General features: G+C 39.9%; 1 protein-coding gene across 2 annotated transcripts in view; it reads right to left on the bottom strand.

The window, feature by feature from the left end:
• The window catches only part of dock1 (dedicator of cytokinesis 1), a 182295-nt gene that overhangs the window by 106405 nt on the left and 55313 nt on the right, over positions 1 to 20577 (bottom strand). For both annotated transcript variants that reach the window (XM_038736684.1, XM_038736685.1), the window contains exons 20-26: positions 19323 to 19412; positions 17825 to 17925; positions 17606 to 17734; positions 15740 to 15848; positions 11531 to 11601; positions 8336 to 8442; positions 1520 to 1647 (exon numbers count right to left, since the gene is read on the bottom strand). In XM_038736684.1, coding sequence (XP_038592612.1) covers positions 1520 to 1647; positions 8336 to 8442; positions 11531 to 11601; positions 15740 to 15848; positions 17606 to 17734; positions 17825 to 17925; positions 19323 to 19412 — 735 coding nt within the window. The remainder of the gene's footprint in view (positions 1 to 1519; positions 1648 to 8335; positions 8443 to 11530; positions 11602 to 15739; positions 15849 to 17605; positions 17735 to 17824; positions 17926 to 19322; positions 19413 to 20577) is intronic.

Genomic DNA, 20577 nt, shown 5'->3' with positions numbered 1-20577 from the left:
TTAAAAAACAAGAAAAAACTATTTGTTTGTCTTTATAAATAGATATGAAAATGTTAATACTGCTCTACAAAAACAAGAAACTCTGAAGATACTTTGAAGACATGTGAGACATGACAAATACGGCTGATTAAATGATTTATACATTGCGAATCCTAGCTTTTGGAAGGGGAAAAACACCCATGGGGCAGTTGTACCGTTGTCATAAGTGGGACAATTTTCCTTGGACGTGCTTGTTAGTGAGTTTGAGTGAGCATAGGGCTGTTTCTTACCGTAGCGAGTCTGTGCACTAGGGAGAATAAACTATCTGAGAAGGGAGTTTCAGATATTGCCTTCCAATGCAGCAAGTGTGACGCACATCTTCCATGAAAACGCACATGATCCCTGCACTGTTTTTAGAGACAAACCCCAGGGTATATAAGCTTGTATAAGAGTCCAGATATTGTTTGTTTGAATCTAGATAGGTGAGGGGAAAATATACAATGCGATCCTTGCTCCTAACAAGGTATAAGTCGTTTAATACCTACAAAGATATCCTCAGTGGTGTTCTCTCCTGTCCTATTCCTTTCCTTATCTACATATGAGTCTACAAAAGTGTGCAGAGCAGGACAGATATGAAAGAGAGAGAAAGGCAGGGAGAGGATGCAGAAAAATGAGAGACAGAGAGAAGAGGAGTGTGAAAGGCAGAGCAAGTGGGAGAGGTGGATAATCCCTAGCAGAGTGGAGTGTGGGAGACCAGGCCGTGGTGATCAATGGCAAAGGGAGTCTGAGAGGGCCTAAGGGAGGACATCAAGAGTCTGGGCACTGAAGAGGATGAAACACACTTGCTGAGTGTTTTGGTGTGTGTGTGTGTGTGTGTGTGTGTGTGTGTGTGTGTGTGTGTGTGTGTGTGTGTGTACTTGTTTTTTTTCCTCAGGTGTGAATATGTGCTACTTTTCTCTGTTTTATGTTATTGTAAATTGAATGTTTTCGGGGTTTGGACTGACAAAACAAACATTTTGAAGACCACCTTGAACTTGTAATAGGATTTTTGGGGCTATGTTATACTTATGATAAACCACTTTATATATATATATTCATTGATTTAAGAGAAGAACTATGCATACATTAATCGATAATGAAATAGATCATTAGTTTCGACAGGCTACATAAGTGGCTCTATGAATTGACTTTAATTATTGCTCAATCATCATGTAGGTCACATTGCTATAAGGTACTCTAACTCTAACACCAAGAGGTAAAGCAGAGCTCATCACCATGTTCCTGGAGCATGTTAATGGCGATAAAGGTGGCCTCTAGCCACCCTGAGCAATGAATTACTGAGCCAACTCCACAGTGCTGTAAAATGTGCTACTTTCAGGGTATGTAGTGCAATATAATAAATTAAGAGCAGCACATTGATTAGTAGCGCTTCAGTAAAATAAATACAGTCGAAACGTGTTTCTTCTTTATGGAGGGACTTAAACCCCTGTTCATCCCAGAGGAAAATAAAAGTACAGAAAGCTGGAAAGCTGTTCCTCACCACATCCTTCCTGTAGAGCACCTCCAGGATGTCACTGAGCAGCTGGCAGCAAGCCTTAAGCTCCTCCCGCTTCTCCAGGTGGAACTTCAGCTGGTCCGTCATCAGCGGCAGCAGAATCTCACGGCAATCTGCAGGGATACCACCAAATAAACACATTCACAATGTCGCTCCACATGTGGAGCAGATGATGGATCACATAAGGCAGTACAGCATATGCTCGATGAAGACGCACATAGTTTGTTAATAGTTTCCTCACTGCTCAGAAGACTAAATTAAAACAATTAATTTATTAATTAAACTGAATGAGGCAAAAGCTTCCCAAATCCCTTGAAACAGTTACTGTCAGAACAAAAGCACATCAGAGGTATACATTTTTAGAGCACCATCAAAAACCTCCCTTTAAATATCAGGTAAGAAAGAAAATACCAAGCCACCTAGGGACCCAACACCTCACCTAATTATATGTCAATATCTGTCATATAATCTGTCAATCTCCTATTTTTCCCCACTGTTGTGGCGCCCTTAATTAAAAGCACCTTAGCCCCTACTGTTCCAGTGGGTAACAATGGTAGTTGTTCCACCTTGTGATTTTGAAAAGACAAAGCATGAATGTTTAATAAAACTGTTTTCCAGACAAAGAAAACAGTATAGATAACACCATATTACATACCTTTGCACCTAAATTAGTAAGTAGAGGCAGCAAAAATTCGACACATAATGCAACAAAAGCCAACCAAAAGAGTTTGGCTGATGTTGACGGTAACATCAAAAGGTGCATTTCCATATGCAGAGGGTAGAGAATTTGATTGGCAATTGGACATGGAGGACCAGCAGTGATAAGCCCGAAAGTATTCTTATGGAGGCAGCCTGCCACAAAATTATCATATTTTTTATTAAACCTTCTGATTCCAATCTTAGTGGCATTTGTGTATGTGTGTGTGGGTCATATTTAAAGCCTAGGGACAAGCACTGGAGTTAGGTTTGTTTAATTTAGAAGTTTGGGAGTTTCAGTCAGGGGGTTAAGTGAGTAATTTATAGATTTAGGGAGAGGAAAGCAATCACATAACACTTTTCTGTCCACTGCTACATATAACTGGTATAAATACAAATTGATAACCCCTCTGCAACACAGGGAAAGAAAGGAACATGTAAAAATTAAACACTTCTCAAGGCCCCCATTCAGTGCACTAACACAGTCTTTCTCACAAACACAAAGGTATTGATATTAATGCCATATTAAAAGAAAAGATCGAGAACAAAAGAGCGATGCAGATACATCTGTGCACTAAATGATCAATGCAATCTCTCTGCTTCACAAATGTTTGCAGCTTTAACAAGCCAATCATCTGGGACAAAACTCAATTTTAACTTCATTACTCATCAAAACACATGCACACAGAGATAAAGCTTTTCCAACTGTCAATACTCCTTAAGGCCGATTCATAAACAGCAGGATGTTAACGCATGATGAATAGCATGCGCTATGGTTACCTCTTCATAAACAATACCCAAATGCACTGAACATGAATCCAATCAGTGTTCCTTTCTGAAGGAACTCAATGTAAAACTGGGCAGTATGGAGTGATTCTATGAAGATGAAGAAAGAAAGAAGTTAATGATTCATCCCAACATGCATCAACAAAAAACAACAAAAAAACAACACAAAACTGCATCTGACCGAAGTGAATTCCATTTCACTGTCAGTATTACTGGGATTAACCATAAGCCATACGCCAAAGCTCCACACTAATAAAAGGGTAATGAATGCATTACATAGTAATTAGCAATTTAACAAATAAAGACTCCTGGAGAATTTGAAATTTCATTTTTAATGACTCAGGCATTGATTAGTTCATCAATTACAGGATGATTCTCTTCCAGCAATCTAAGAAATCTCTCATGACTGCACGACTCATTTTGAATTGCTTTTAATAATCTTAAGGTAAAAATAACTACAGGGAAGCTCATTCTTGAAGATAGCATATCAACTAAATTTGGGGTCCAAATGATTAACCATTATTTTGCAATTATGTTATAAAATGACACCAATCAACACACAGGTTGCTGTAGGGTGTTTGTGTAAAAACAATACTCAAGTGGCAAGTGGGAGATGTCTGTAAAAAAAAAATAATGAACTGAACAAGTCTTAAACTCTACAGTGGCAGTCCATTGAGGATTTAATGCTCATTGAATCCCAGGAAAAATAGATAATGGATAGATGAAAAACAGAGAGAAGGCTATTTTTATATCAAAAACAATTGGTCTGAAGGTGGCGGCAGAGTAAAGCTGATACCCAAGCCAAAAGAGAGTATCCTCTGATGAGCATGAAAGTTTACCAATATTTATATTAACAAATTTTTTGGCTCAAGGGTGGTGCAATAGGAAAATAAACATTGTGACCAAAATACATACATGAGGCTTATCCCCATGATGGCAGTATTGTGGGCAGGCTACTCTGCAACACAGCTATTATTCACATAAAGCTGTCACTGGCAAAAACCTGAAAAGAAACGTAATGGATTTTAAGAGTTTGCCTTGTCACATGTTAGCCAGCCCTGACACAAAGTGACAACCATGTCTGCTCTCAAATATTTCTGGTGCTGTGGGACTGAGCACCACACTATCCACCTGATAGAGATTAAAGTGAAACTGTGTGATTTTATGTATACGTGTCTATGTCCTTAGTAATCTTCCAGAGCTTGAACACAAAAGCCAATATCCAATCTGAGGGCGTCTAACATTGCGTGGACTGCTTAATACCTTGTTTTTACAGGGGTCCAATCCTCATTCCCTTTGTGCCACCTCCAAACTCAAAATACACACAGTTGGTAACAAAAACACACACAAACACATAAATGGACTTAAGACATGTGTATATGCGTACATATACATACACACTCACTCATACACACACAAGTAGCAGGGTGGGAGTGGGACAAGCAGACTGGAACTATCAAGCTAGGCCATGAGCGCTCTCCTCAAACTTCCAGTGTAAACAGATTTTAGACGCTACAGTGATTTTCCTCTTTAACACAGACCAGGAGAGCAGCTGACATATTTGTTCTCTTCCAATGAGCCCATTTGCAAGTGATTTATGCACCCATCCCACTCGCTCCTTTTACATCATCAACGGTGAAGGTGACACAACATTGTGCCTCTAAAATAAAAAAAAGGAACAAAAAACATCTTTACAGAGTACATTATGTTTCATCTGCAGCAGGGAAATGCGTATGCATACCAATCACATTCAACACACAGCATTTCCATTTCTAACGTATACATGAAACCCATGGAGAAAGAGACCTCATCTTATTGTCTGAAATCATCGTTTTGAACACAAATAAGTCCATTGTGGACTGAAAAATACTAATTTAAGAAACCTTTTTACACCACCACTGAACATATTCAATGCATATTTATGAGCATGTTGAAGGTTGAGCATCTAGGTAAATGCTTGTTACTGGGCATTCATTTGCTCTAAAATTTCCAGTACATTTCACTTTGGAATTGGCTGGCGAGGGAACCTTTCAGGAGACCCCCTGGGGATCAGGGTGCATCTAACAATGAGTCCCATGAGCATTATGCACCAGATTAGATCACCTTTAAAACTGCCTGGCTAACTCATTTGCTCATTGCAGTGGTTATTACGTGTAATAAAACATCTCCAAAGTGGAGCTCAGCTTGACACTGATGAGAAAAGGACAATTTTACATGCCAATTAGGCCTTCTCCACCACTGGTCTTGCACAGTTTTACCTCAAAGACTACTGGAGCACCACTGTGTAGAGCTGTTCTAAGAAATGAGCAGCAGCGATTCTATATCTACACCACAGCAACACGTCCCCCTGCTGATCAGCAGGCCATTCACAAGCGTCAGGGAGGCTTGCCTGTCCACAATTACACCAACAGATCAATAGTGCTGACCAGAGGACCAAGCACTGAGCATTGCCCTTCAATAGTTAGTCACTAAACTGGCTAAACCAATCAGAAAAGTGTATGTTGGTTAAGCATTAAAGGACTGGATCATTAAGTTGAAGAGACATTTACAGTGTCTTATATTCAATATCAGATACTACTCAATATGACAAACGTATAACACCATGTCCAAATTCCATTTCATCATGTGTTTTCTGTACATTCCTGCTGAACAACAAGACAGAACAGCTGCTGTTGATGGAGGCAGAGAGCAGCTGTGCAAGCGGATAATTGTTGTCCACTTCCTTTACGTTAGTTGACTGCTCCGAGGCATGTGCTGTCCCTGCCAGCCACATTGAATCACTGTTGCTATTTTATTGGGTTAGGAACTTTGCATTTCATTTACCACCACAGGACAGCATGTGTGTGTGTGAGCGTGTTCCGTCTCTAAATCAGGACCTAACCTAACATGGCCTCAGAGGACTGCTGCCTCGGGCAAAATGCTTGGCCCTTGCCCATCACTGGAGCAGGGCCCTGTCTGCAGGATGCCACAGGCGAGCCTGGCTGCAAACAGTGAAGGTTCAGGTTCACGTTAACCATCTCTACATCCCTGCCCTTCATAGTTGACATTACTACAACATGGCCAAAATAAACAACAGTATGGTTCCCAAGTGTATTATGTGTTGGTGTGAATGTGTATAACAGTGGAATGCTGTATTGGTGAGGCAAGGAAAGAGAAACAAGAAAATAAGTTACCTGATAAACACACCTAAGCAAATGGAATTTAATAGAGAGAGAGGAAAGGAGTGGCTGAGGATTGAAGACTGGGTAGATGGGAATACTGATATTCTGATAGACACACGTCCAGGTGATTTATCAGTGAGGATGCTTAACTCATAACAAGAGGGATTTCCATTATGCCTCACCATTTCCTAGTGGGCTCACATAGGACTGCCTAGAGGATGCAGGTGGAGTGTGTGATTGCCTATATTACTGTACTGAGAGTGAAGGTGCATTTGATAATGGTCTGTAACTTGTGTATGTTATACGTTTGCTGTGTTGTTTGTCTCTGCTTTTATTTTCTCTTTTATATGTCTATGAAGATTCTCAGTTATCCAGGTCATAGTTATCCAACGAGGGTTAAAATGAAGGGCAACTGGACTTGGTTGAAGATACTGGAAGACGTTTCGTCCCTCATCCAAAGGACTTCTTCAGTTCTGACTGACTGGCAGGGAAACTCAGCTATTTAACCTCAGTGGGGTCGTTATCCCGGGTCATCGATACCGCTGGTTCGTTAGTGTTCCTTGTTGCTGTGACGACAGTCGTTACAGTCGTTGAGACTACCTGTGGCCAAGACTGAACGACCATCGTTGGTATCTTCACCTGAGGCCAATAGGTTACGTTTGTTGAGTTTCCTGGGAAGTGATGAAAGGACAGCATTGTATGTGGGGGATAAGTGGTGGCGTAGACCCCCTCCCCTGTTCAATGACGGCTTCTCAACCCTGGTGTAGATGGCTTCCTTGACACCTCTTTCAAACCATCCATCTTCTCTGTCTAAAATGTGCACCTGGTGGTCCTCAAACGAGTGTCCTCTGTGCTTCAGATGTAAGTAGACTGCAGAGTCTTGACCTGAGGAGTTGGCCCTTCTGTGTTGAGCCATGCGTTTGTGTAGTGGTTGTTTAGTCTCCCCAATATACAGGTCTGTGCATTCCTCACTGCATTGGACCGCATACACTAGATTGCTTTTCTTGTGTTTGGGTGTGCGGTCTTTGGGGTGGACCAGCATCTGTCTTAGTGTGTTCTTGGGTTTAAAAAACACAGGGATGTTATGTTTGTTGAAAATCCTCCTGAGTTTCTCTGATACTCCAGACACGTATGGAATCACAATGTTGTTGCGTTTGACTTTCTTTTCCTCCTCCCCTGTAGTTTTGTTCTTCTTGGATCTTGTGGCTGTCTTCACAAAGGTCCATTTAGGGTATCCACAGGCTGTAAGTGCCCCCTTCAGGTGGTTCTGTTCCTTCTCTCTGGCTTGGGCGCTTGTTGGTATGTTTTCTGCTCTGTGATGCAGTGTTCTCATGACCCCTAGCTTGTGCTCCAGTGGGTGGTGTGAATCGAAGAGTAGGTATTGGTCTGTGTGTGTGGGTTTTCTGTAAACACGAATCTGCAGGCTCCTGTCCTCTTCAATGTGTACAGCGCAGTCCAGGAAGGCCAAACTGTTGTTGTGAACATCTTCTCGTGTGAACCTGATGTTACTGTCCACAGAGTTGATGTGTTCTGTGAAGGCTTGCACTTCCTGGCTTTTGATTTTGACCCAGGTGTCGTCCACATATCTGTACCAGTGGCTCGGTGATATTCCTCTGAAGGAGTTGAGGGCATCTACACCAGGGTTGAGAAGCCGTCATTGAACAGGGGAGGGGGTCTACGCCACCACTTATCCCCCACTTACAATGCTGACCTTTCATCACTTCCCAGGAAACTCAACAAACATAACCTATTGGCCTCAGGTGAAGATACCAACGACGGGTCGTTCAGTCTTGGCCACAGGTAGTCTCAACGACTGTAACGACTGTCGTCACAGCAACAAGGAACACTAACGAACCAGCGGTATCGATGACCCGGGATAACGACCCCGCTGAGGTTAAATAGCTGAGTTTCCCTGCCAGTCAGTCAGAACTGAAGAAGTCCTTTGGATGAGGGACGAAACGTCTTCCAGTATCTTCAACCAAGTCCAGTTGCCCTTCATTTTAACCCTCGTTGGATTTCTCTTTTATACCTTCTTTACAGCACTCTGGTTCGACTTGTGGTGTTGAAAGTGCTCTATAAATAAAGTTGAGTTGAGTACTAAAGAACTGAGTACAGTTTGTTCGTGGGTGTGTGTTTGTGCGTGTGTGTGTGCTCTCACCGTGATGAGTGAACAGATCGCTGTGGACAATGTCAATCAGACAGTCTAGCTTCTGTTTCACCAGACGACCCAGAGGAACCTTTAGGATGAACTCAGTGAACAGCTTGCTATGGAGAAAAAAGGAGTGCAATAAAGACAAAAAGGTCAAACTGATCAGACATCTTGGGCTGGTTGACTGCTTCCCATCACTAGCAATCATCCCAAATGCAATTAAAGGTTCTGTACACCCACAAATGTACTTTTCAGATATTCAGGGAAGGGCTGTAGGATACAACAATATATCGCGTGACACGATAGAGATTAGTCAACTGACCCAGAGGAGCTGACCTAGGATGAACTCGGAGAACAGCTTGCTACAAGGGATAGATTTTGCCGTCACGGATTGCATTAGACAACAGCAGTCAATATTGCGAATCAATGACAAGGACGGTGATTGGACATTGATTACAGGAGTTTTGCATTTATGTGATGAAGTACCTTAAATCCTCAGGTATTTATTTGCTTCTTTAACCAAAAGCTATTTTCCAATAATTCTATAAAAGGTTCTATCTCACAATATTATATTGCCAATATAAAATTATACATAACTTGAGATTGAAGTTTTATTACTGACCTTGCTAGTACTTGATACAGTGATAGTAATTTGAGACACATCATTGAGACAGTTTTCTCCTCAATGAAGAGGCCGGAAGCCCATTATATTAGCAAGCTAAGGCTCAAGGAGAAATAGGCTCCGGCAGCGGATGAAACACCCCCACCTCTAAGGCTTCAATTTGGTCGCATCCAGCTCAGATGCTGAGCCACGTTAGCACTAACAACAGGAACAGCTGATGCCGCCTTTGCTCAGGCAGGAAACCCAGGTCTGTGATTTATGGCTAAGTGAATGGTTCATAAGAACCACAGCTTTCAGAATTAAAGCTGAAATCAAAAGCTTTTCTCATGTAGTTTCCTTACAAACTACAGACACAAATACTACATATTACTACTTATTTACTTTATTGCAACAGTCAACAAGGACAGGTGTAACCCCAATAAATCAATCAAGATTTCTTGACAGCACTTCAAACTGTCTCTCGAACCCCACAAATGTTTGTGTATTACTGCATGAAAATTATAGCTGCACTTCACCATATAGCTGGAGAGCATATGGTTCCTTTGGCTACACAGCAAAGGGGCAAAGGGAGGGAGTGTTGGGAAGGTCAACAGTCAACTATCTTTCAAATCCAAAAATGTAAAAATAGTTTCTGATCAAAATATGTTGTGTGCCTTATCATGAATGACACAAATAAGAATGAGCACTTTGTTTAATTTCAACCAAATCAAAATGTTCCATCAGTGTCACACAGTGAAGGACATACAAGGAGTAATTTTTTTTTTGCTATACATGCCAATAAAGCTAATTTGAATTTGATTAAATTCAAGTATGAATGTGAGAAAAAAATCACTGTGAGCTGAACAGAAAAATGGTGCATAGTAGACAGAATAGGTGGACTGAAGGACTGTCTTCCACCTTTGACCAAAGACCCCTTTAGTGTGGCTGTGATGGTGGTGGAGTGGAGGCTAGAGGCAGGAATTGGAGGTCCTGCGTGCCCCAGAATCTGCTGTGGAAATGGCAGCCGCCCAGGTGCTGGATGTCAGCAAATGGAAGGGTCTCCTTACTGAGTGCTTGCAAATGAACAGGCAAAGCACATTTCAAGGTCTGGAAAATACCCACATGGAGCTGCACTATTTGTGCCAGTCTTTGAGCAGCCAGAAAAATTGTGGCAAGAGTGTTTGGGATTTTACATATCCATTATCAGATATTTGATTAAGCAGAGATGAGAGATTATTTTTGTAACTAGATAATATAAACAACAGCCTCAATCATCAAATACATAGCCTTTGCTGTGTGAAATTGTACTTCTGATTTTATTTCATAAAAGCGTATTCTCCTAAATATATCCTTTTTTGATCAAACGTGTAAAAGATTTTGATTAATCTGACTGCACCAGACCCAAGAAAGTCTCTCCTAACTTTCAACAGAAGGAACATTATATCATTAGGAAAAGAGTAGTTTAGTTTTCACCGACAAAGATTCGACTCACCCTGGTCAGAAGCAACCTGCTGATTATGCCATGTTCTCTTACTTACTGATGGAACTGTCTGTGTACAGGATGTATATTTCATAATGAGACAATCAGGACAAAATCAGCACGACTCACGTGTCACTATATTTGTCTGAACTTAATATTTACAGATTATAAAATACCTGAAATATGTGTTTTTCCAAAGACTCATTTGCAGCTGGAAAGTATTTCACTTAATATATTAGAAAAGCTTTCCTCACATATTTGTAAATATAAATGAGGGCAGTCTATTTTGTTTTTGTGCTGTGTTCTTTCAGTGTAACAGATTAAAGACATTCAAATGGGACAGAAAATCATGGGCACACCCAGGAGGCGTTTATCACAAATGCAATCTCCTCTCAGGTCTGAAAAATAGTTATAGAACACTGCCCTCAAAAAACACAGTCAAAGGTTATGAAGGTCAGTTAAAATTTTACAGTCCATTCATTTGTATCATGTAAGAAAATGTAATTCAGATGACAGTTACCACAGTAACATCAGCATGTGATACTTCAGAAGTCAGTATTTTTAAGACATGCACTAAGCTTTAGCAGATGACATTCACGGTAGACAAGATTAACAGAAATGGACACTTGAGTGGAGCAGTCAACGGGTTTTCAACGCAACCTGGGAATGTTTAACCAGGGCCCATCACAGTACAGCTACTGAATGTTGAGTTGTTAAATAAAAACAGTGAAAAGGTAAAAGGTGTCTTTAAAGCGGCACACTATCCCATCAGCTTGTTTGGAATATATCTAAACATGAAATTTAAATGCAAGCAGACACTTTGAAAAACAAGCATTTAAGATATCTCCTTTTCAATCTCCAGTATAATTTGAAAATTTTCTAAACACTGACTTAATGAGCTGCTGTGGTGCTCTTCAGCAACACCCCCTTATGTTTGAGAAACTCAGGTCTTACCAAAAAAAATAAAAAAGTACATACAGTAGTTCCCAGAGAGCTCTATAGTCTGTTATGTTGACAAGCTCTCCTCTACTATCAAATTATTTTCCTCAAATTAGAATTGTTTACTGCAGGTGTCATTGTAACAGTAGAGCATAGGAATATGTAATGGATCATATGAAATTACCTTAGTTCCTTTGGATCAAAGACCAGCTTGACATCATTGACAATGGTGGGAATGTACTTCAGCGCAGCACCCTTAACCAGGAAAAAAAAAAAGAAACCATTGCCAAATCATTTTTAGCAAAGTTAATTACTTCTGTCATTGATTGATATTTAGAAAGCTACATCATCTTACATTATGTAACACAGTATTTCCCACAAGTAAGGTGGATATTGTGTTGTGTGTAGTTAAGTGTAAATGTGTCTTGTAGCTTGACTAAGCAAGAACAATTTAACAGTTGATGACCAGGATCAAATATTACAATGATGAGCACAACCTAGTGTTCATGTGCTTTTATTAACAACCAACCCCATTTAAGCTCAACTCTTTTGAATTGTCTTCCTACTGTATCAGCATGTCTTAATTAATTTAATTCAGTCTACTTGAGGTCAGGGGTGGTGTTAAGATGTGTAATAAAAAAAACTGAGAACAAAAAGATCTCTCCGTAATGATACCTTGATAGATACAGCCACCATTTGCTGCTCATCAGTACGATAATAAAGTCATCAACTGTGTGCATACAGCGGCTGATTACAGAGTCATTCCATTAATAATGGGAATGAGTAACCAAGCCGACACTTCCCTCTCCAACTGACTGCTGCTAATGCTGGCCACGGTGGTTTGGGATGTTTATACAGCATCTGTGCAAATTAGCAGCAGCGCCAGTCTGTCTCACGCAGGTTGATTAGACATACAGATGTAGTACACCGGACGTCACCTGCTACAATCCACTGTTTGTTATTGTTCATGGTTTAAATGAGAAAATATGTGAAAGGTTATTAGCGATGTTCAAATGAGGTTGTTAATAAATAAAATACTTTGTTACCGTCTTCAGCAAATGTAATGATGTGAAAACAAATTCAGCTAGAAATGCTGTCCGAAGAGCAGACTTCTGAACATCTCTGCATGTGTCGGCAGAGACTAAATTCAGACGGGCAATAAACAGTATCTTTACATTCGCACGGATATAGTCATGACCTCCAAATAAAATCCTACTCTTATCTCAATAGATTTTTTTTTTGTGTTTAAATATGCATAACTCAATACCTTCAACACTCTCTGCAGACAAAAAGATCTGGGGAGACTGAAACTTGAATATTAAAAGTAGACTTTAACTCGGTTAGCAATCTTGGCTCTTTTGAATAAAAAGTAAACTGCATCTGTTTACCCCTTGAAGAATCCATTTTACTAGAAACTTTGTTCTGCTCAACAACTCAACTGCCACCCCTGCCCCTGCATGAGCCTCACAGTCACCAGCTGCATGCATTTGTGTGTACGTGAGAGTGTGTGTGTGTGTGTGTGTGTGTCTGAGCGTTTGTCAAAGTTTTTGCCTGCATGTGTGTCGGCCTGTCCAGATGTTCATCACGAATCAGACTTGAGTTATGATGGGACTGCTCATTAGCTTCCACCTGTCACAGTGCTTTAACAAGGGCGGACTTGGGTAGAAACCAGGATTCCTCGCTTTCATGCCCGTTACTCAACATCAGTTTTTAATTTACTGACAGTAAAGCTAATATCTCACCCAATTACACAGCAACTGACTCCTAATTGACTACTGAGCTTCTCTTATGGTTGAACGTGCACATGGATCTACTAGGTGTGCCAAGGTGCATGTACGCTGTGATTATGTTATCTCTGAAAGCATAGGTGTGTGCACATGGGCATGTGTGCATGCATGTGTGGGTTTGAGTGTATCTGCACAAAATGACCAAAAACAAACATATGTCTGTGTGTTTTTCAAAAATGGAGTCAATGGGTTTGGGGTCAAGGACAATGAAATGAAAACACAATGGAGAGAGCTTAAAGGCAGAAGGAGCAAGGCAATGAAATAAATACCTTAAGAAGCAGCTAAAGAGCAGAAGGCCAGAGGAGCCCCAGATCACAGGACAGTCAAGGTCAGAGTGAAAAGGAGAGAGGAAAAACACAAACACACATATAGAAGTATAGACAAACAAGAGAAACCAATATAGAACAAACATTCATTATTTATGACTGCAAGAAAAGTCCGAAAGTTTAGTGCTGCACAGAAAAGCCCTAGCATACCAACTCTCTTGACTGACTAATAACACCCTCATTCCATCCAATAAATTACAAATACAGAATATCACTTAACCAGTATTTAAAATCCAATCTCAGTGCCTGAGATCACAATCCCTCGTGATGAAGAAACAAATAAACTCATGAGTCGTCTAGCTTTTTCTATATTTCATATATTCATATTCTATAGCCATATAATGTAGAATATACCAAAGTTATCATGTCATTTTTGATACCTGTGCCAATACAAAACCTCCTTTTGTACATTTACATGTTTGATCTAGTCTTAATAAAAGCAACCCTACCAGAACTTAAAGTGAGCAACATTTCGATTTAAATGGGGACATATATGACCAGAGAATAAGTAAACAAGACTTAGAATCTGACAAAGCATTCCATGCAAACTTTGACTAATTCAGTCTTTGATTTTTTTGTTGCTGCAGATGTGTTTCAGTCGCTACCCAAAAAGTATTGAGATTCAAGACTGAGCCTTGATCTTCAAGGAATAGTTAGACAGTTTGACAGATATAAATACAATCGATACCACTCTCACTTCCATACTGGTACAGTCACAAAAATCATCTACAAGCAAGTATTAAGCTAAGCAACACATATCTTTGTTGTGGTTGTTGAGGTGCTGGACAAACCTGTGTAGGACGATGCCTCTGCTCAGGAACTGCACATGATTGAACAGCTTACCATGCGTCCCTTAGATTCATCAGGGTGGGCCAAACTGCGGCCCATGGGCCATGTGCAGCCCAAATTGCACTCTATGTACATTGCACATACTAGTTTAAACACTAGAGGTGCTGCCATTTTGAACAACTACTTGACCTACAATGATAGATTACTAGTGGATGACAACATTTACATCAGTTGATTAAACATGGCGGAACCAAAAAGATGCAAGCTAGCGAGTGAATGCTAACAAATTTCGCCCATGACTTCTTATAAGTTTCTGCATCTGGCCCACAACCAAAAAGGTTTGCCCACCCATGCAGTAAAGCCTTGACCCATCACTGTGAGCAATTCTTGGGCTGCTCCCATCCACTGTATGTATTTATATAGAAAAGTGATGGACAGCGACTTTGAGGTCACAGGACTTTTACAAGTTGTCTGTACCAAATGTTTGTTCAGAGAGTGGGAAAGGGGCTTTTAGATATTCCACACCCTCAGACTGGAATATACTGCTTAATTATTTGATTTCTTTAAATGATTTGAAATTCATTTTCAAAGATGTGGAGACAGAATATCTGTGCTTAAACTGATATTTTGTATGCGTGGCTTGTACTGCACTTTGTTCCTTGAGGTATATTGTAGTATTGTCAGTTCTTCTGCTTTGTGTCTGTTTACAATCACTTTTTTTAATCTTATGCTACTGCATATGTTGGTCGGGACTCCCTTGAAAAAGAGATTTTTTTTCCCCCTCAGGAGGACTTATCCTGTTTAAATAAAGGTTAAATAAATAAAATAAAATGTGTGTGCGCACTGGCACAAACCCCCTTAAGAATACAACTTATCATTGTTATACTTTGTCATACTTTTTGTACAGCTTCAGTAAACAAGATTTAATGTAAATTAGTGAGCTGGGGCTGGTAGGCGGATTTTGTTTGTTGTTTTGTTTCCAGTATTTATGCTAAGCTAACAGGCTGCTGGCTGTAGCTTCATATTTATTGTACAGCATAACAGTGGTATCAATCTTCTCATCCAACTCTCAGCAAGAAAGTGAATGAGCTTATTTCCCAAAATGTAAAGTACCTAATTAAAAATCCCTCTAAAATCTTTTTTTTTTCATGTGCAGCCCCAACAGTGTATGTATGTGCAGTCACATGGTCACAAATAAGAGTAAAGATCAGGAAAATCTAAACAAGCAGACGTGAAAAAGGTGAAGACAATGAATATGACATATAGACCATCAATGAACAGAAGGAAGCTTGACGTCAATGCATAATAAGATGCATCTAAGAGGACAAATGTATCTCCAATTACAGATTTTGTCATCCAAAGCAAATAGCAGATTTATTTACTTCTAATTCTAACAACAGCAGTTATTTACTATTCACGCAGCAGCAGTTATTTATTGGCACTGAGTTTGAGCAACAGCATGCAGTTGGATTTGTGTGACAGTCAGCCTACCTTCACCATGCCAGTGTTCTCTGAATTACTGTTCATCATGTCATTAAAGGATGTGAAAAGGTTCCTCAAGGACTCCATGAAGTCAGCCTCTCCTTTGTTCTCATAGAGCCTGGGAGGAGATGAAGTAGAGAATTACACTGGCAGATGATCACAAGGCTGTTGTTTGTTTCATCCCTGTGTAAACAGCCCCGCCCGCAGTGGAAATGACAAGAGTTTGATGCTTCCCCGTTAAATCATTAAAAGCAGAGAGCAGAATGGCCCGTGTATGTTATCAATGCAAATATTATTGGATCAGAACCACAGACATCACTCTTGCTGCCAGCCAGATTAGCATTTAAAATAACTCGACAAGACCCTGAAGCACCTGCCTTCTGTCATGTGGAAACAAAAATGTGAAAAATTAATGATCTATGCTAATGACTTTCTTGGATTACTATTCAAGGAACAGAAAGCAAATGTCATGCGAGGGTTCTGTGACTTTACTTTCTAATCTGTCAGGCATGTGGTAATACTAATGTCTCTTCTGCTAGTTTGGTTATGTGGAGCAAATGCTGCCCAGTGACTGTAGCAACTAAAAGCCAATAATCACTGAACAATTGCAGAAAACACTTCCCCCAACTGTGCATGGGAACACAAAGCAGGGCTTCCTCCATAATCCCCCAAAAATGCTAATACATTTATCCTACTTGCAGAGCCCATAAATCTCCCAAACTGTAAATGAGCCACGTTGTGCTCTCAGCAAAGTAATTAAGTGTGTCAACCACTCAGATTTAAAGGAATAAAAATCAGGATTTGTGAGAGAAATTGAAATTGTTTGAAGAGACACACTGAAACAGAGGTAAGCAGGTCAAAGAGGGGTTAAGTGTTTAGATTTCTCCCACTGCATCAGATTTCACAGGCTTTCTTCCAGAAACGTGGGTTTTATGGTGCCACAATCTCTCACAGGACGGCAGGTATTACATGGTCCAGGACAGTCACTGTTGAGGGCTTACAGAAATCATGGCATTAGAGGCATCCATCTCAGGGCTCCCACAACAACAGTTACTTAAAGCTGCTTCTTACCTGCAGCACCATGAGCGGAAGGAACTTCGGACAGCCACAAGCTGTCCACAAGGGGTAAAGTGTGTGATTAAAGTGTCTCCTCTGCTATTTCATAGGAATGTTCCACTGGCCAGCAATAAAAGCAATTGTGCAGGTGTAGCCTTGGCACCTTCTCTCCAGAGCAGCATGAAAGCTTCAACAAACGCAACTTTACAGTTTAGAATAATTTGAAAATAACTCAGCAACAATGGCCCAACAGAGCTGATTCTGACAACCAACCAGAGAAAGTGCTTCAACAACGATAAAACAGACAGTAGGTCTACAAGAAAGAGTGACATTGCTCTAGTCTTATATGTGAGGCAAAGGACAGAGCGTCCTCTAGACATCGAACAGAAAACTAATCAAGCTCTACACACTCAATTAGGACAGGATCATACATCAGCACCTAAGCCGCCAACAGCCTTATTCCGTAGCTCTACAACATTATCATCCATTTAACATCCCCGCAGCCAATTATAAATACATCCATAGAAATGTCCTCCACCAAAGCCCATTCACTTTTACCTGTTTCAACTTTATTTCACAGCAGTGGCATACTGTGGAGAATACAATCAATGCTGCACACAATATTGATTTTTACTCATCTACTGGACAGTTAGAGTATGTCTGCATGCATGTGTGCATGTGTGTGTACATTGTGCACGTGTGTTCAAGCTTGCATTTAAATCTTAAACAAATGTTTGCTCGCACTTTGGTGAGACACTGATGTTGACTGTGTTATCAGTTTTCATCGGAGTGCTTTTTTATGTGTGCATCAGGACATACTGGTTAAAGAGTACTCTGGAGCGGACAATAAACTTGAAGATGTACTCCAGGGCCTTCATGGCCTTAAGCAGCTGTTCAGTCAGTTTTTCAGCGTTGTCCACATAGTTCTTCAGAACTTTGGTCAGCTTCCTAAAAGCACAATCATATAGAGAGTCTGACAAATCTGCTAATCACAAAATGTCTATTTGTATCTATTTGTACAGAGGGTAATTAACTCACGTATATGCCAGTGTGGCACTGAAATGCTTTCGAATGTAGGTCTCCAGAACAGGGTTAAAGTGCTGGAACTTTCTGTCAGCTATAAGCCCAATTATGAACACCTGTCAAAGAACAAAGACATATTCATTAAAATGTAAACCACATGGCTCATAATGGTGAGCAGGAAAAACTGCCCGTCTTACTCAATATGCTGAAATAGATCAAAAAAATTAAACAAGATTGCATTTGTGCAGAAAGCCATTTTCTCTCAATTCTCTAGCCTGCAGATAATCTAGGACACCCGACAACGCAATTTCTACCTCCTGTCTCTGAAAGAGAATACTTTTCTTTTGAGATGTACCCCATGATGCTAGCGGTCGGCATGCTAGATAGGATAATGACAGATAATTTGTCAACTCATTGGCTACAAATACTTGATTTGATACATGACAAAGTTATGTAATCAAAATTTCAGAAGGCTAATTTCTTTTTGCCTTCTTCGTACTCCATCTTGCAGGACAATGAAATCTTTAATGTTAGACAAGCAACGTTAATGAAAAGCACAAATTCATGCAGATCAATGCAGCAGTGATACCACATAAGATGCAGTGTGTCTGCCCATCCCCCTGTAAATGATGAGTCCAGCTCTTATTTACGAATAACAGGGAACAGTTTGCGAGCTACAATATGCAGTGCAGTCCATAAGTATTTATATTTATAAGTATTTAAGAGTGATGCATTTTCTATTCTTCTGGCTCTGTAATCTAATGGAATGCAAAATGAGACAGTGACTAAGGTTAAAGTACCAACTCTGGGGTTTGAGAAAGCTCAGATCCATACTGTTAAATTAAACTGTGGAAATCTTAACTATTTTATAACATATATATATATAATATTAATGAAGTTTAAAGTCAACCCACATATTCATTCAAATCCAGTGTGTGAAAGTACAGAACTAAAACAACCAAAGTATGTGAATGTCCAAATACTTGTGGACTACACTGCAGTGTTCTTTTGATCCAACCCTTGGCACATACTCAACATTCTTGTAGGGAGTTAAGGTGTGTACTCTGCATACTTTTAAACACATCCCGTCACAAAACATGTTTGCCCTGGCAAAGTGAAGAGGTTGTTGTGGTGTGGTCAAAAATTATTCTTTGAACATACTGTATGTAAGAAATTACTATTCATTCATTATTCTTATGATCCTTTTCACATCTCTCTTGAGAAACAAAAAGAAAGGGTTTTTTCCCTTTGTAGTTTCGAGCTACAGCTTAGGACAGAAAAAAGGAAGTTGCACAAAAAAAATAAAATAACACAAACCGGGTTTGTTGTCTAATCAAAAGGGCCAACAAGTATAGCAGAGACTCCCATAAAATAAAGAGTTTCAGGATCTGAAAGATCTAACATTTTACATTTGCATCTCAGTCCGGAACGTGTCTGAGTGTTTATTCCCACTGACAGGAACCTCTGCTGGTATGAATTCTGCTGTGTTGTATCTACCTGCTTCTTTCCTTACCAAGGCATCAAACACCAAAGTATCAAAAGTGTCACTGTCAGAGTTCTCCATCATGATGTTGAAGAGAGCATCCAGAGTGTCTTGCAGAAACTAGAATGACAGATGCACAGCATGTTATGGCAGGCCAATAATAAAACATGGCACAAAAAAAAAGATAAGGGAATCTCAAAGTCTCTGGAAAATGGCATAACTGCTTTTCACTGCTCATTCAAATAAAATTAATAATTGTCTTCTTTAAAGAAGCATATTTCACATTCAGCTGGTGACATCAAAGTGATAAATTAACTCACAACCTTAGACACCAAGGACAAGTTGTGATGTTGTTGAGAAACCTGTCAAGTTAGAAACTAAATGTGGCTTCATGGCTGTAATTTATTTCTATACAGATTGCTTGAATTGAAGTGACAAACTGATGTTTAAAGATGCTCTATTTCAATTATCTACAATAGTTTGATAGAACGGAGGATATAATTCAAAATACTGGCAACATTACTGTCTTTTTTTTTTTTAGATACAATTCTAAAATTACAATTCTGAAATTACATTTCATAATTACATCTACCATGACATCACCATTTGAGTGATGGCCAGCTTGAAGCATCTGAACATTTCTGCACACTTTTTGCTGAAAGTTGCAAACTTGTAGAACGTATGACTGATTTGTTGAGAGGTTTGGCATAGGCTTGGCCCTATAGGCAAAGTTTTGTTTATTTTGATGCACTGGATTTTGTGGTAGTAATAGTAATAATAGCCGGAGTTGTAGTCGTAGTCATAGTCGCAGTAGGAGGAGGAAATACAAGAGGCACAGCAGAGCTGCCTGACCCCTAATAAGACACAAAAAAAATACATGATAACAATCAAACCAAGAATGGATCTTATCCTTATCCATCTTATCTGATCTTATCTAATTACAGACGCCACTATTTGTGAGTGTGGAAACAACAAGGAGCAAGGAGACCTGGACATTAACGCTATTTGGTGAACAAGTACATTCCTAATAAGAGCTTGGTGACACATTTCAAATCATTATCATAATACTGATATTTTTTCAATGCTGATCAGGTGTGAATCCACTGACTGGTGACTAACAAAACAGCGAATTCTTGTCAAGTTCTAATCTCAAATATTAGGAATGTAAACAGATTGAAGTTGAACCTATATAACATGTATGGTGTAACCAAATGGCAGGTGATCTCCTGCGCAACCCATTACACACCAATTGCAGCTGTTGTTGAGCCAATATACAGTGGGGGGA

Source organism: Micropterus salmoides, unplaced genomic scaffold (genome assembly GCF_014851395.1).
Source record: "Micropterus salmoides isolate LMB-PRFRI ecotype aquatic unplaced genomic scaffold, ASM1485139v1 Ms_hic_scaffold_21, whole genome shotgun sequence".
Taxonomy (NCBI): Eukaryota; Metazoa; Chordata; class Actinopteri; order Centrarchiformes; family Centrarchidae; genus Micropterus; species Micropterus salmoides.
Note: the sequence above shows the minus strand (reverse complement) of the source record. Positions and strands in the feature narration are given on the sequence as shown.